Source organism: Canis lupus, chromosome 27 (genome assembly GCF_011100685.1).
Source record: "Canis lupus familiaris isolate Mischka breed German Shepherd chromosome 27, alternate assembly UU_Cfam_GSD_1.0, whole genome shotgun sequence".
NCBI classification, from domain to species: Eukaryota; Metazoa; Chordata; class Mammalia; order Carnivora; family Canidae; genus Canis; species Canis lupus.
The window spans coordinates 14527298-14541222 of record NC_049248.1 but is presented as its reverse complement, the minus strand read 5'-3'; the positions used below and the strand labels follow the sequence as shown (position 1 = coordinate 14541222).

The 13925-nt window shown below is 39.2% G+C and overlaps 1 protein-coding gene across 3 annotated transcripts in view; it reads right to left on the bottom strand.

Moving 5' to 3' along the window:
- Window positions 1-582: 582 nt before the first annotated feature.
- Window positions 583-13925, bottom strand: part of PDE6H (phosphodiesterase 6H) — a 23738-nt gene continuing 10395 nt past the window's right edge. The window contains exons 1-4 of one of the 3 annotated variants that reach the window (XM_038576895.1): window positions 6297-6728; window positions 4527-4700; window positions 3496-3536; window positions 583-1078 (exon numbers count right to left, since the gene is read on the bottom strand). In XM_038576895.1, coding sequence (XP_038432823.1) covers window positions 1002-1078; window positions 3496-3536; window positions 4527-4660 — 252 coding nt within the window. In that variant the 5' untranslated portion in view covers window positions 4661-4700; window positions 6297-6728 and the 3' untranslated portion in view covers window positions 583-1001. Of the gene's footprint in view, window positions 1079-3495; window positions 3537-4526; window positions 4701-6296; window positions 6729-13925 lie in introns of those variants that run through there. The other 2 variants (XM_038576894.1, XM_038576893.1) reach the window with 2 other exon arrangements.

Below are 13925 nucleotides of genomic sequence, written 5' to 3'. Positions count from 1 at the left end.
TCAGTTAATTTACTTCATTCTTTTACCACAGATTACAAAATTGAAATGAAGAAATTAATACTGCTGGTATCCAAAGCATCCAAGTCACACAGAAGCAGCCTTTGAATTACACAATTGCCTTGAAAGTATTGGGGAAAGATAGCTATGTGCACATTACATTTGACACAACCTCAAGGGTGAAGCAACCCATCATTTTATTCAGAGAGTTCAACTACCTCTCCTTTGCATTGGAGTCTAAACTTTATCACATCTAAATATTTTCAATCAACTGAGCCAAGGCACCGCAAAGAAGACCCAAATTATCAGATTCCTGAGTTTAAATCTTTAGTCTTCCATCAACATAAGCCTGTCTAACTTGTACAAGCTGCAGAGGCCCTCAGGGATATCCCAGTTCAATAAAATTTAGACCCGGAAAGTACTTGATATACAAAGTTACAAAGTAGAAACAGGGTTTGACTCTTATTCCTATGATCTTTCACATGCACTGTGCTTATTTCCTGTAGGACTGTGACTTCTGTGTTTAATTGTCGTTCAGGTCAGGGCATCAGATATTTGGATACAGCATTTAATACAACCGCATCATTAGATTGAAGGTAAATATCTTCTTTATTAAATGAGAAGAGGAAGGGAATGACATAAATGTTCTCTTAAAAGCTACTACCAATTATTGGGATTGCCTAGTCCAAATAGATTTGAAAGATTTAACAAATAAACAAAATCTAGAAAACTATCAATGATTTCCAACCAGCTGATGGGGGAAGATGGTAAAGTTTGAAATGCCCTAATAAAAGACAATTTGCATCCACTATTCTGAGCTGAACTGTATGGCAAGAGAGGATCTGACACTATGAGAACTCTTCATAGCAATGGAGGGGAAATGACTGTGTAAGCTGAAGAAACCACTTCCGAACAGCTGAATTTCAAGACTCCGGCAGATCAATAGGGCAAAAGTAATCAAAATTACAGCCGATGCTGTTGAGAGCGACAGAACCTGTGGTGCATCAGATGATCCCAAACTGAGCAAGCTCATGCAACTCCAGGTGGCTAAACGCTTCCCAGGGACAAATCACCGTGATGTCTGCAAGAAAGGGAAGAACTTGTAAGCCGACCCCACCCCCCTAGAGCTTCTTCTATTCACAGAAAAGTCATTCTTCAGGGGTGCCTGGATGGTTCAATGGGTTAAGCATCTGACTCTTGATTTCAGCTCAGGTCAAGATCTCAGGGTGGTGGGATTGAGCTCCATATCAGGCTATGTGCTCAGTAGGGAGTCTGCTGGTGCCTCTCCTCCCTCCCCCCACTTGTGCTTCCTCTCTCTCTCTCTCTCTCTCTCTCTCTCACTAAAATAAATAATAAATAAAAATCTTAAAAAAAAAAAAAGACACCCTTCAGGCAGAGACACCTCACTCCTCCTATTCGCTGTCTCAGTAACCAGGAAGTTATCTAGAGTGGCCCTACAGCCCTGGAAGGATTAGACTGATTGCTTCATTAATCCCTTACAGGGTTCTGATGCCCCCAGAACAGGTGTCACTAGGTGGGCATCTTCACTGGTTTCATTCTGCAAGGCTTTGGCGAGGTGACCCAAGGTATTGACTACAGCTAGCCTGAGAGGGTGCAAGTCACTGATCAAATGGGGTCTCCTCAAAGCACAACCACTATGGAAGGAATATAGGGGAATTCTAGTCAGGCCAAGGATTAAAATGAGAAATAGAAGCATTTTAAATTCCCATGATCTGGAAATCCACTGTCTTCTTACTCCTTATTCGTTCAGATGCATTCCTTGGGCTTCTCTGACTCACTCTTTAGTTCCTTTACATTTTGAAATGCCTGCTATATCTAGTCACCTACTGAGAGGTAATCTCAAGGCATCTACTAATTCAATTTTTTGCTTAAAAAATATAAAATATTATAATCCCTGAATTACAGAGAAGCTGACTGGAACCCAAAGAGATTAAGTGCCTACAAAAAAAATCTGAGTTATAGAGATGGGACTGGAACCAAGCCAAAGATGTCAGATCTCCCCGCAGTATAAAGCTCTCTCCTGTATTCCAAATATGTTGGCAGAGTTAAGCATATCCTCCAGAGCCCAAAGCAAATCTGCTGCTCTTATATACACCTGGCCAGAATACAGAAGCAGTTGATTTAGCAGAATAGCAAATGAGCTTTATAAAGTAGCCAGAAAATGTATTTGAGATCCCAGAAGTGGCATTTGACTGTAAAAAGCAAATACACTGAGAATTGCTTGGTGAGGACACTGATTACTGATTACAGCATTTATCAAAAGTGTATTGGATGAGTTGAAAACATGTCCACAAAAACCTGCACAATGGTGTTTGTAGCAGTATTATTTGTAATTGTGAAAATTTGGAAGCAAGAAAATGTATTTTAATAGGATAAGCAAATTGTGATACAGCCATATAATGAAATATTATTCTGTGGCAAAAAAGAAATGAACTATCAAGCCATATGGGGCATAAAGGAATCTTAAATGAATAAATACTGCTAAGTGAAAGAAGCCAGTCTGGAAAAATCTATATACGGTATGATTCTAACTACATGACAATCCGGAAAAGGCAAAAGTTTTGAGAGTAAAAAAGTTCATGATTGTCAAGAGTTTGTGGAGGGTGGGAGAAGGGATGAACAGGGGAAGCCCAGGGGATTTTTAGGGCATATATTCTGTATATGCCTGTAACGGTGGATATGCAACATTGTGTATTTGTCAGAACCTGGACAACACCAAGAATGAATTCTAATATAAGCTATGAATGCTAGTTAATACTAATGTTACCAACATTGGCTCAACAATTATAACAAATATACCATACTAATGTAAGATGCAAATAATAGGGGAAGCTTTGTACAAGGGTATTAAGAGCTCCATACTTTCTGCTTAAGTTTTCTGTAAACGTAAAACTGCTATAAAGAATAAAGTTTAATATTTTTAAAAGAATGTCCAGTAATCTGCATTCATTATCCACCATTTCAAATTATTCTAGCCAACTAAAAAATATTGTATTGGAGACATTCAGTGTGTGGGCCCTGTTCTAGGTGCCAGAGAATATGTAAAAAGAGGAAGTTGGTTAGGGAGGGGTTTGCCTGGGTTGAAAAAAGTCTCCAAGCCCCTCCCTTGTTTCCAATACCTCACTCTGTGGCCTCAGATTGTCACTCAATTCCCCTCTGTCTCAGGTTTCTCTTCTGAAGAAGTGATGAAGTTGGGATAGACTAACCCTGAGAATCTCTCTACCATGAAAGTCGACAAATCACCATATGTCCTCAAGCATTGGTTAATACAACAAGATTTTGTATCTCCGGGGCTTAGCTTGATTTCTGTGAATGTTTGGCTCTGGGCACACGTGTACTTACTTAGGAGGTTCAACTAAGCCCCACACATCTATGTCTTCCAATATCTGCTGCCTTAGCTATTTCTATAATTTTTCACAGCCCTTTGAGGCCTAACGTATGTAGAGTGGTGAAAGTCCACACTCCTGTGTGGCTCACCTGTTCCTAGCCCCTCCATGCCTGGAATGTCATCTCCAAACCTATGGGGGAAAAAAAGAAAAATTAGCTGACATCAGAGTGAAAAGATCTCAAAATGACTCATTGAGAAAGCTTCCTAAGGGGGAAGAAGAGGTTTAAGTTTTTGTCTTTGAGAAATATTTTTATTTGCGTTGACCTGGGGCAAAGACAATATCACTCAGGCTGGTTTCAGACAGTGTGTCCCAGTGGAGAGAGATTTTCCCCTCGTAAAAATTTAGCCTAAAACAACTGAGAGCCAAAGAGAACTCTCACTGGGGCAATTTAGTCAAGCTCCATTTTTAAAAAAATAGAAATTGGAATAAAGCACAGTACGAAAGATATTAAAATGATTAATTCATCCATTTGGTTAGTTACTCAAAAGCACTTATCAAGCATTTACAATGTGGCGGGCAGTGTATTAAGCATAGGGAATTAAGGAAAAGCTAATTTTCTCCGAGGAACTTCAATCTCAGAGAACAGATGTAAATAAACAAATTTAGTGTAAAACAATTCAAGTTATGATAGTTGAATGTACAAGATGCAAACATGGAAGTAATGATCACATTTGTCCAAGAGAGTCAGGAATGGCTTCACAAGAGAAATTAACATATGGGTGTATGTTAAAGAATAAATAGGGTGTTGCCAAGAAGAGAAAGAAAAATAAAGAACTGAAGACATAACTTTTGCAGCCATAAAAATCAACTCTGCGTTCTGGAAATGGCCAGTGTTTTAGTACTCCAAATTAAACCACAGGGTTTACTGGTAAAAAGGAGTGGTCAAAAAAGTCTGGTAAGGTAAGTCAAAGGTTGCTACAGGCCCCATTTACCATGTTAAATGTGAACACAGACCTGGGGACTGAGAGAAAACCTTCCAGGGCTAACAACGTGATTCAGCAAAGATTGTGGAAATCTTTGTAAGTCTGTTTAATATTGGGAGCATTAATTTCTCAAAAACCAAAGCAAGCTTGTGATGGAAAAAATAATAGCAAATCTTCCTTTTCATTTTGGTCTTACCCTTTCACACCTTTCTTAGGAGGTTTGCTCTTGAATTGGCGTGTCTGTCTCTGCTTGAACTTGGGGGGCCCCTTGCGGGGGGTGGTGGGACCCTGGTTTGAAGCTGGAGGAGCCAAAGTAGTGTTGTCACTCATCCTGATGTCCCTGGGTGTCTGATGGTTCTCTTTCAGGTTCCTTAGATAGTGAGAGGAGGGAAAAAAAGACCCTTCAGGCTACAGAGACCATTGCTTCTTAGACCCTCACTGGAAGTTCCAGAAAAGCTCAGGACTTTTTGTTAAAACAAAAGGGAAGAACTTACCATCTTTTAAAGAGATTTTCAAGAAAGAGATTTTCACAACAGAGAGATTTACAAACCAAAAATCTAGGTAGATATGTTGCTTCAATGAATTGTCATGAGCTTTCTATGTAAATTTATTATGATATGTACCTCCCCTCTGTGATCACCAGTTCCACTCTCTGTGAAGAGAGGGAAATGGACTAAATGCTACCTACGGTCTTCACAGAACTGGTATGTTCTTTAAGCTTTATATATTTTCCCACCCAACTACATAATAACCTGACTCTTAATGTTTATTGCCTCACATTTTATGGGCTTTTTACCTTCCAGTCCTTATTTTGCTTAAACCTCATGTGATCAAGATACTTCTCTCCTAGTTCTGGGGGATAACAATATAGTCATCTGGACAGGGGAGCTCTGAACCAGAGACACTAACCCGTGCGGTATTTGATACATCTCAGTACACACACACACACACACACACACAGGAACGCAATGGAATATGATTAAGTAGTAAGTTTATGCTTTAACTCCATATCCAGACATGAGGTTCTTTAGCCACAGACCTCTCCGAAATATTCAACATTTTCTCCCATTATCCAAATCATGGACTTACCCAATATGATTTTTTTAAAGGATTTTATTTATTCATTCATGAGAGACAGGGAGAGAGAAAGAGAGAGAGGGGCAGAGACATAGGCAGGGGGAGAAGCAGGCCCCATGCAAGGAGCCTGACGTGGGACTTGATCCCAGGTCTCCAGGACCACGTCCCGGGCCGAAGGCGGCACCAAACCACCAAGCCACCCAGGCTGCCCCCCAATATGATTTTCACAGACTTTTACTTTAACTACAGAAATAGACATTGTCAGGATGCCTGGTGGCTCAGTGGTTGAGCATCTGACTTTGGCTCAGGTTGTGATCCCAGGGTCCTGGGATTGGGTCCCACATCAGGCTCCCTATAGGGAGCCTGCTTCTCCCTCTGCCTCTGTCTGCCTCTTTCTGTGTGTCTATCATGAATAAATAAGATCCTTTTTTTTAAAAAGGAAGAATTGTACATTGTCTTCTTCAAGTACAAAAATGCATTAATAAGATAAATTTTAAAAGTAAGTCTGCTAATCTAAAGTAATCTAAAGTAATCTAAATCTCCTTTTCTATCACAAAAGTTGGTAACACTTATCCTGGGAAGGAAGATTCTAAAAGGCTCCAAAGAACTGCTAAGTAGCCTTAATCTCTTACCCTGAACCAGTCCTTTCCGTACCCTGCTACCTAGAAGATTTATTTATATAATCTATAAATTATTGATTTATGCTAATATTCTTAGCTCCGACTCTTCCTGGCTATCTTTGGCCCATGCAAATCTTCTTTCTCTTTCTCTGCCACATGGACCATGCCTCAAATCTTATATTTTATGACTTCAAGTTCACCAACTTTTTCTTATTACTTTCAAAATCAGTTTAAATTATCATCCTTGCGTAAAAGATATTTTTCCTTACCTTCTTTTCCCCAATTACTATTTTAATTTTCTCCTTCTAGTTCTCAACTTCTTCAACAGAAATACATTGACTAACCTGTGAGCAGGTATCAAGGATGGTCAATCTGGCCAGGGCTCTGGATCATTTGTTCATGCCATGGATCTTATCTTAATTCCCCACTGGAATGTGCTCCATAAGGCTGCTTTTTCCATTTTTGTTCATTTCTGCGACCTCAAAACCTAGAAAAAGGCCTGGCACATAGCAGGGGTGCCATATATATTTATCCAATGGGTGAATAAATAAATGGAGAAGTTGAACTAATATCTTGAACACTGGGTCATGAGATTCTGACCCTGTGAATTCTCCACTAAACCATAAAGAAGGCAACAATTGGTCTTCTCCTCACAAACCTCTCAGTGGTTTTCAGAAATGGGCTGCCAGTTCATCTGTTTACTGAATCCAGTTCTTGTGCTATGGACCCTCTTTTGCCCTGGTAAACAGGCACAGTTTGTGTCCAAGTATGGTTGGGACTGTGGAAACTGCTGGTGGGCAGCCAAGAGCAACATTATTCTCAGAGTTTACCACCAGTGACTGACACATCCCAGCTCTGACAAAGCTATAGAGGAAAACTAGCGAATTTCTCTCAGATCAAGTTTTTTGGACTTCTCAATTCTTTCAAAATAGTAAGAAAGCACAAACTTTCCTTTAGCTCATCTGGAGAGTTTACTAGCATTAGTATTACCAGATTTAACAAATAAAAATGGAGGACACCCAGTTAAATTTGAATTTCAGGTAAACAACAAATGGGTTTTTTTTAGGATAAGGATATCCCAAATATATCATGATACATACTTATTCAAAAGATTATTTTTTGTTTATCCAAAATTCTAATTTCACTGGGCATCTTTTATTTTTATCTAGAAGTTCTAACTAGGATCCCACTGGGTTAGATCCAGAGCCTATAATATGAAGCCCTAACATAAACTAATCAGTTACCCTTTGGGGGCAATGCAATGTAAAATTTCTGTGCTTTAGAATCAAATAGATATATTCTCAAATTCCTGCTCCACAAGAACTGTTTATGTGACCTTGGACAAATCACATAACTTCTCTGGATCTCATTCCATCTATAAAATGATTCAAATATATCTTATTTTTAGAGTGATGGGGAAAAGTAAAGGGAATAATGTAAACAAGTGTTCAATGTAGAATGCTCAGAAAAACAGTAACTATGTAATAGACCTTAGGAATCAAGGAAGCCAGGCAAACAAATCTATGATTGTGACACAGGTTCACCTGCCCTACCTACACCCTTTCTCCTGGGTGAACTGTTGAAGAGCTCTTGTTATGAACCAGAGAGGTGACTGTCATCAGCACTTGCTGAGTAATCTTCTGCATCCCTCCAACACCCTTTTAATTTATGCCTGGCCTTAAAATTCTGTCTTAAGCTCTCTTTGGATTCCTTGACATCCCCAAAAGCAACCCCAAAGAACTTAAAAATCACACTTGACTTCCATCTTTCCCTGATTGTACTTCTCCTTTTTTCTTATAAGTTTCTTTTGCATATTTACCTATAAAATTTTGAAGTTACACCTCTAGGCTCAGACAGAGTTCCTTTGTAGGTGTGATGCATTATGTAAAGGAATTCTTCAGAAAGAGTTCTATAATAGGTTCCTGGCTAATCTATGGATCCTCATGACACTCAGAGTTTGCACAATGGGTAAGAATTTTATTTTTATTGTGTCTTTCATGTATAATATTTCATTTTTGAGTATGTAGGACAATCAACTAACTCCTAGAGTGTTAGATGTGCCCCCAGTTCTCTCTTTAAAACCTTTGGAAGGAGCAGAACAAATATGACCATTTCCAGCCTTGGAAGTTAGTCTTGTCCACCACAGATATCACCAAAGGCTAAACTTATCCTGGCCATGCTTTCTTGTGAATTAAAAGGGCATCCCTCAGGCTAAACAATCCTCAATCTAGTCTCAGACTTGATTTTAGCTCTAAGAAGATGTTTCACATTTTTGCCTCCCAGAAGTGTCAAGTAATTCATTCCTTTGTGACACAGAATGGTTTTCTCTTTTTAAAGCAATATTAGCCCTTCCCCTTTTGGAGACTATGAACTGTTGTCCTACAGAAAGAAGTGGATGCAGCAAAGTAATATGTCAAGGCATGGTTTTATGAGGAACCAAGGTTAGTGTCACCTTGGACCCAAGGCAGCAGAGTTCAGTTGTAGAAAGCTACAGAGGATGATCATCCATAAATCCCAGCTAAGGAAGAGCAATTTCAGAAGGTTCTTGACTCAGATCTCTGATGCTGCTATCATCATCCCAGACTTCCAGGTCTTTCTTTCTTTCTTGGAAAAGATATAAGCAAATAGACAATTCTATTGTTGAAGGACTAAGGGAAAGAGGGGTCAGGAGGAGATAGATGTAGAAGTGCTCTCTTTGCACTGGTGGAGTTGTCCCTAAATGTAACCAGGGTCCTGCTGAAGCAGAGAAAATCAAATAATTTGGAGAGCCAAGGAAGACTCAAACCAAAGCCATGAAAAGACAAGAACAAAAGTCCAGTGAGTACTTTCCTTCAGATTGGAACAAACAAATACTTTGACCTTAGAGGAAGAAGGCTAAGCCATCTGTACTGCATTGAGGTTATTCCTGGCTGGCTCTTGACTCTGTTTCTCCTTATCCTCACTCTTTCATGTCTTCCTCTTGTGTTTTGGTCTTTTTTAGCACGTCTTGGGTGTAAAGAACTGTTTGTTCTGTGGTCATTTAATGCCCCACATCCCTCCTTTCCCAGAAAACTGGGAGCCACAAAAAGGAAGGAATCAGTTTGGAGTTCTTTCAAAATGAATTTAGTAATAAATTTTTGCAGCGACCTTGTAATAATCAAGTTTCACTTATTAGCCTGCTGCATGATATTATAAGGCCATTGTGGTGTACTTCCTTCATGTTTTCCCTAGTTTCATTCCTGGCCCCAGTCCAGGCTCAGATTCAAAGTTCTCTTCTTCCATCTCTTTATTTTAGAGCCACATCAACCCTTCACCACCCACAAAGCCTTTCTTAAACATCAGAAGTTGAGAAATACTCACAGAGTTGAATGTTGCTCCTATAAACTGTCTAGTTGCCCTCTTCACAGCAGATGAATAAAGGACCTTTGCGTCCTGATTTATCTCCCTGTAATACCCACATGCTTCTTAATCCCACTCTTATGAGATTAAAGCACCAACCCAGGTGCAAAGAAGTTGGAAGAATAAGGGGTTAGACTGGGACAGGCTTAGGAATTTTCTGATGATTGAATACTCTCGCGAAACTGACTTGGGCTCTCTCCTGTCAATAAGTAGGTATTAAATCCACAAACACACACAAAGTGTTGATATCCAGGGACATATTCATAATTTGTGATTCAATATCTCTTGTGCTCCTCCATTCCCACTGTTAGTACTTGCTACCCCTCATTTTTTCCCTTTCTCTGACACACACACACCCAATCATAAATCAATCCCCACCACACACACATCATGTCATAATTATTATAAGACTCTAGGTAACTGAGAAGAAGGGAGTGAATCATAATGTCCCTTGCTGCAGTGGAGACACTGGGATGCTAATCATGTGAGCAATGACATTGAAAAGTATACGATATCTCTCCCTAACAGGTAATGTATACATTTCCTCAGTAAGATAGAACCACAAACCAAAAATGACACAAAATGCAGTGATACTTGACAGAGAAAAAGCCCAAGTGGTAGCTGATAACTAATAACTGATGCCATTTATTTGAAAATTGATTGCTGGATCTTCAATATCAAAGTCTTCAGAGTATGAGGCTCAGGCTACAAACCAATTCATTGGCACACTTGACTTCAGTTTTTCGGTTATATTGAGCCACTAGTATTAACTTGTACAACACTATATATAGACCTTAGCTCATATGCTAGTATCAGTAAGTTCTTTTGACAAATTTATCATAGAGAAATGATGTGATTTATTCAACTGCATATAATAAGTTAGTAGTGAAGCCAGGACCAAGGCCCAAATCTTGGAACGCTCTGCATATTCTGCTTCCTTTCTATTATACAACAGCAAAGCAGAATAGACCAAGATGCATGTGTTGCTGATCTCTCTCATGCCTTGTTAGTGAATTGTAATGTGCATTCCCTAAATTGTTACCTGTTGGAGAATTGTACTCCATAAGATTATAGAGAGAGAAGGTCAATTTATCCTTCCCAGGAGGGGAAAGATTCTTAACTGACAGCCCCAAGCAGATTACATGGGCTGCTCAACAGCTTATGGGGTTTTTTTGATAAGCTTTCCTTTGGTCTTCACCAAAATTAGAGGAGTTTTGAAGCAGCAAATGCATTGCAGAGCCAGCAGAGTGTTTGGTGTTTGAATGAGTCTTTCTACTCCCACATCTGTGTCTCCATTACCATTCAGACCTTCCTCTATTCTTACACACCAGGCACATAGATATTGAGATTCTTTTTTTTTAAATTTTTTTATTTATTTATGATAGTCACAGAGAGAGAGAGAGAGAGAGAGAGAGAGAGGCAGAGACACAGGCAGAGGGAGAAGCAGGCTCCATGCACCGGGAGCCTGATGTGGGATTCGATCCCGGGTCTCCAGGATCGCGCCCTGGGCCAAAGGCAGGCGCCAAACCGCTCCGCCACCCAGGGATCCGATATTGAGATTCTTATCTGTGAAACCCACCCATTCTGTATTTCTTTGTTAAACAACTGCAATTCATGCAGATAGTGAAAAGAAAAATAAGCTGAATGTTCTAGAGTGTTGCTACTCAAAGTGTAACAGCAGCCACACCACTTGGGCATTTGTTAGAAATACAGGACATCAGGCACTGCTCCAGACTTAACTGAACCAGAAGCTGCATTTTAACAAGGTACCAACATAATTTGTTGGCATAGTACCACTGTAGATTCACGTGCAAGCTTAGTTTCACCACATCTCTGCTGTGTGACAAGATTGCCCCTTCTTCAAGTTTCAATTTCTTCATGTCATATGTCATAATGTGCCAAGGTTCTCAATTTTTTCCATCCCAAAACACTTGAGAAAGATAAACCACATTGATCAGTAGCAGGATTTGTAACCAGTGATTCTCAATTTTGGAGGAAGGGGGAGGGTTGTTGTACTGTGACTCTTTGCCCTCCCGGCAAAATGGAGACCCAGAAGAATGGAGAGTGAGGAGTGTGATATATGACCAACTATATAGTTTGAAAAACTCTTCTAAAGTGGTTCTAATTTAGCTCTCAAGGATTTATGATTATAAAATTCTTAAATTGCTTTAAAGACTTAAAAATTTATTTTCCATCCAGCTCTGAGCCAAGATGGAACAGATATACTCCTCCCCCCATTTCTCCTGCAAAGTACAGCTAAAATTCCTAGATATTATACATAGAACAAACACAAGAGTATTTTAAAAGGTCAAGAGAAAAAGAGAGACCAAATAGGGAATTTAGGGCCTTAGGAATAATGTGGCAGTAAATTCCTTGAGTTCTCTTTTTATTTTGTATATTCTGAACTAGAGGCAAGAGAGACAGCAACCCAGAAACACAAACAGGAGCAGACAAAAAAAAAAAAAAAAAATCTTCTCAAAAAAAACCTACTCTTTGTAGACAAATGACCAGAAAAGAAGTATTCTAGTTAGGCAAAAAACAATTAGACAAAAATTATCCTATGCCATGGAAATAAATCCAACATCAACAAATACAATATTATGGAGGGGAAAAAAATGGCCACATCAACCTCATCAGCACAGGTTGAGTAAAGAGACTTCCATCCTGGTCCAGCTATACTTATGTAACCCTGCTCCACCCCCCCTGAGTAGTATCAGAGAAGGCCACCTGGAGATCTTAGACTTTCATCTACAACCAGTGATAATAAGGCACCATCTTCCTTCCTACTAGAATGGTGTTAAGGGGCCCATGTGGGGAATCCGAATTGTCACCACTATTCAACAGTAACAAGGTACCTAAAGAAGAACAAAATGAAAATTTTAGAGCTGAAAAATGCAATTATCAGCATAAAAATTCATTGGATGGGCTTGACAACAGAAAAGAGAAGACAAAAGAAAGAATCAGTGAACTTGAAGCTAGAACAATAGAAATTATCCCATCTGATCAAAAGAGAGAAAATAAATAGAGAAGAAGAAGAAAAAATAAGAAGAGGAGGAGGAGGGGGAAGCAGCTCAGGGACCTCGGAAACTAAAAGATCTAATATTCACATCATTAGAGTTGCAGGACAGAAGAGAAAGATGAGGCTAAAACAAGTACTTGAAAAAATAATGGCTGAAAATTTCCTAAATTTGATGAAAAGCATAAGCCTACGGAATCAAGAAGCTATCAAACCCCAATGGGATAAATCCAAAGAAATCTATGCCAAAGCACATCATAATCAAACCACAAAACTAAAGACAAAACAAATTTTGAAAACAATCAAAAAATATATGAATATCACCTTACCTAGAGGTGAAAACATAGAATGACAGAAGATTTCTTATCAGAAACCAGAGGGCCAGAAGAAAGTAGCACAATATTTTTCAAGTCCTGATCATAGTACTATCGCCTCTGTCTGTGAATTTATCCTTCAGGAATGAAAGGGGGAGAAAAAGCATCTTAATAAAGAAAGACTAAGACAATCTATCACCAGAAGACCTACACTAAAGGAATGATAAAGGAATCTCTTTAAACAGAAAGGACATATTAGGGAAAAAGGAAAATATTGAACATATAGGAAGAAAGAACAACAAAAAAAGAGAAAGTGTGGGATACAAAGGGAAGTGTGGAAGACAGGAAATTCAATCACATCAGCAGGGCCTTATGGAAACTGAAACACTGTTCAAGACACTGTGAAGTTCTAAAGATCTGGTCATTTTGTATCTTCAGGAACTGTATCCATTGTTCTCTGTTCCAAGGCTGTTCTTTCTACCTGTTCCTCTACTACTGCTGCTGCTGCTGCTGCTGCTGAGTCTTAGAAGGTTTGAGTACCCTGGCCAATCAGCAGTAAATACATACTGCCTCCATGACACAGAACAATTCTCCTAGGTTACTTCATTGATCATTGGCTAGACTCATCATGGCTGGCTTTTGATCAGTTATCTATCTCTGATCTTATCAACCAGGTAATGGGGTCACATGGCTCTAAACAAGGTGATTGATGACCAAGAAATTTCTCTGGAAGAACCTTGGCTGTCTGGATACTCTAAATTTTCAAAGACAAGAAATCTTTGCTGGGAAAAGAAGAATTATTGGTATATGTAATGACATCAATGAATATGAAGCACCTTTTACAAAGTGAAAGAATCCAGAGTTGAATGGCTCTATGCTGTCTGATTTCATTAATGACATTCAGAAAAAGCAAAACTATAAGGTTGCAGAACTAATAGGTGGCTGCCAGGGATTGAGAAAAGTTGATGGCATGAAAGGGACAATGCAGTAGATTTTAAAGGGTAATGGAATTACTCTGTATCTTGATTATAGTGGTGAATCTACAACTCCATGCATTTGTCAAAACACATAGAACAGCACACTACAGAGAATGAGAATGAGTTTGCAAATTTAAAAGCTAAATATCAGAAGCACCTGGGTGGCTCAGTGGTTGAGCATCTGCCTTTGGCTGAGGTCTTGATCCCAGGGTC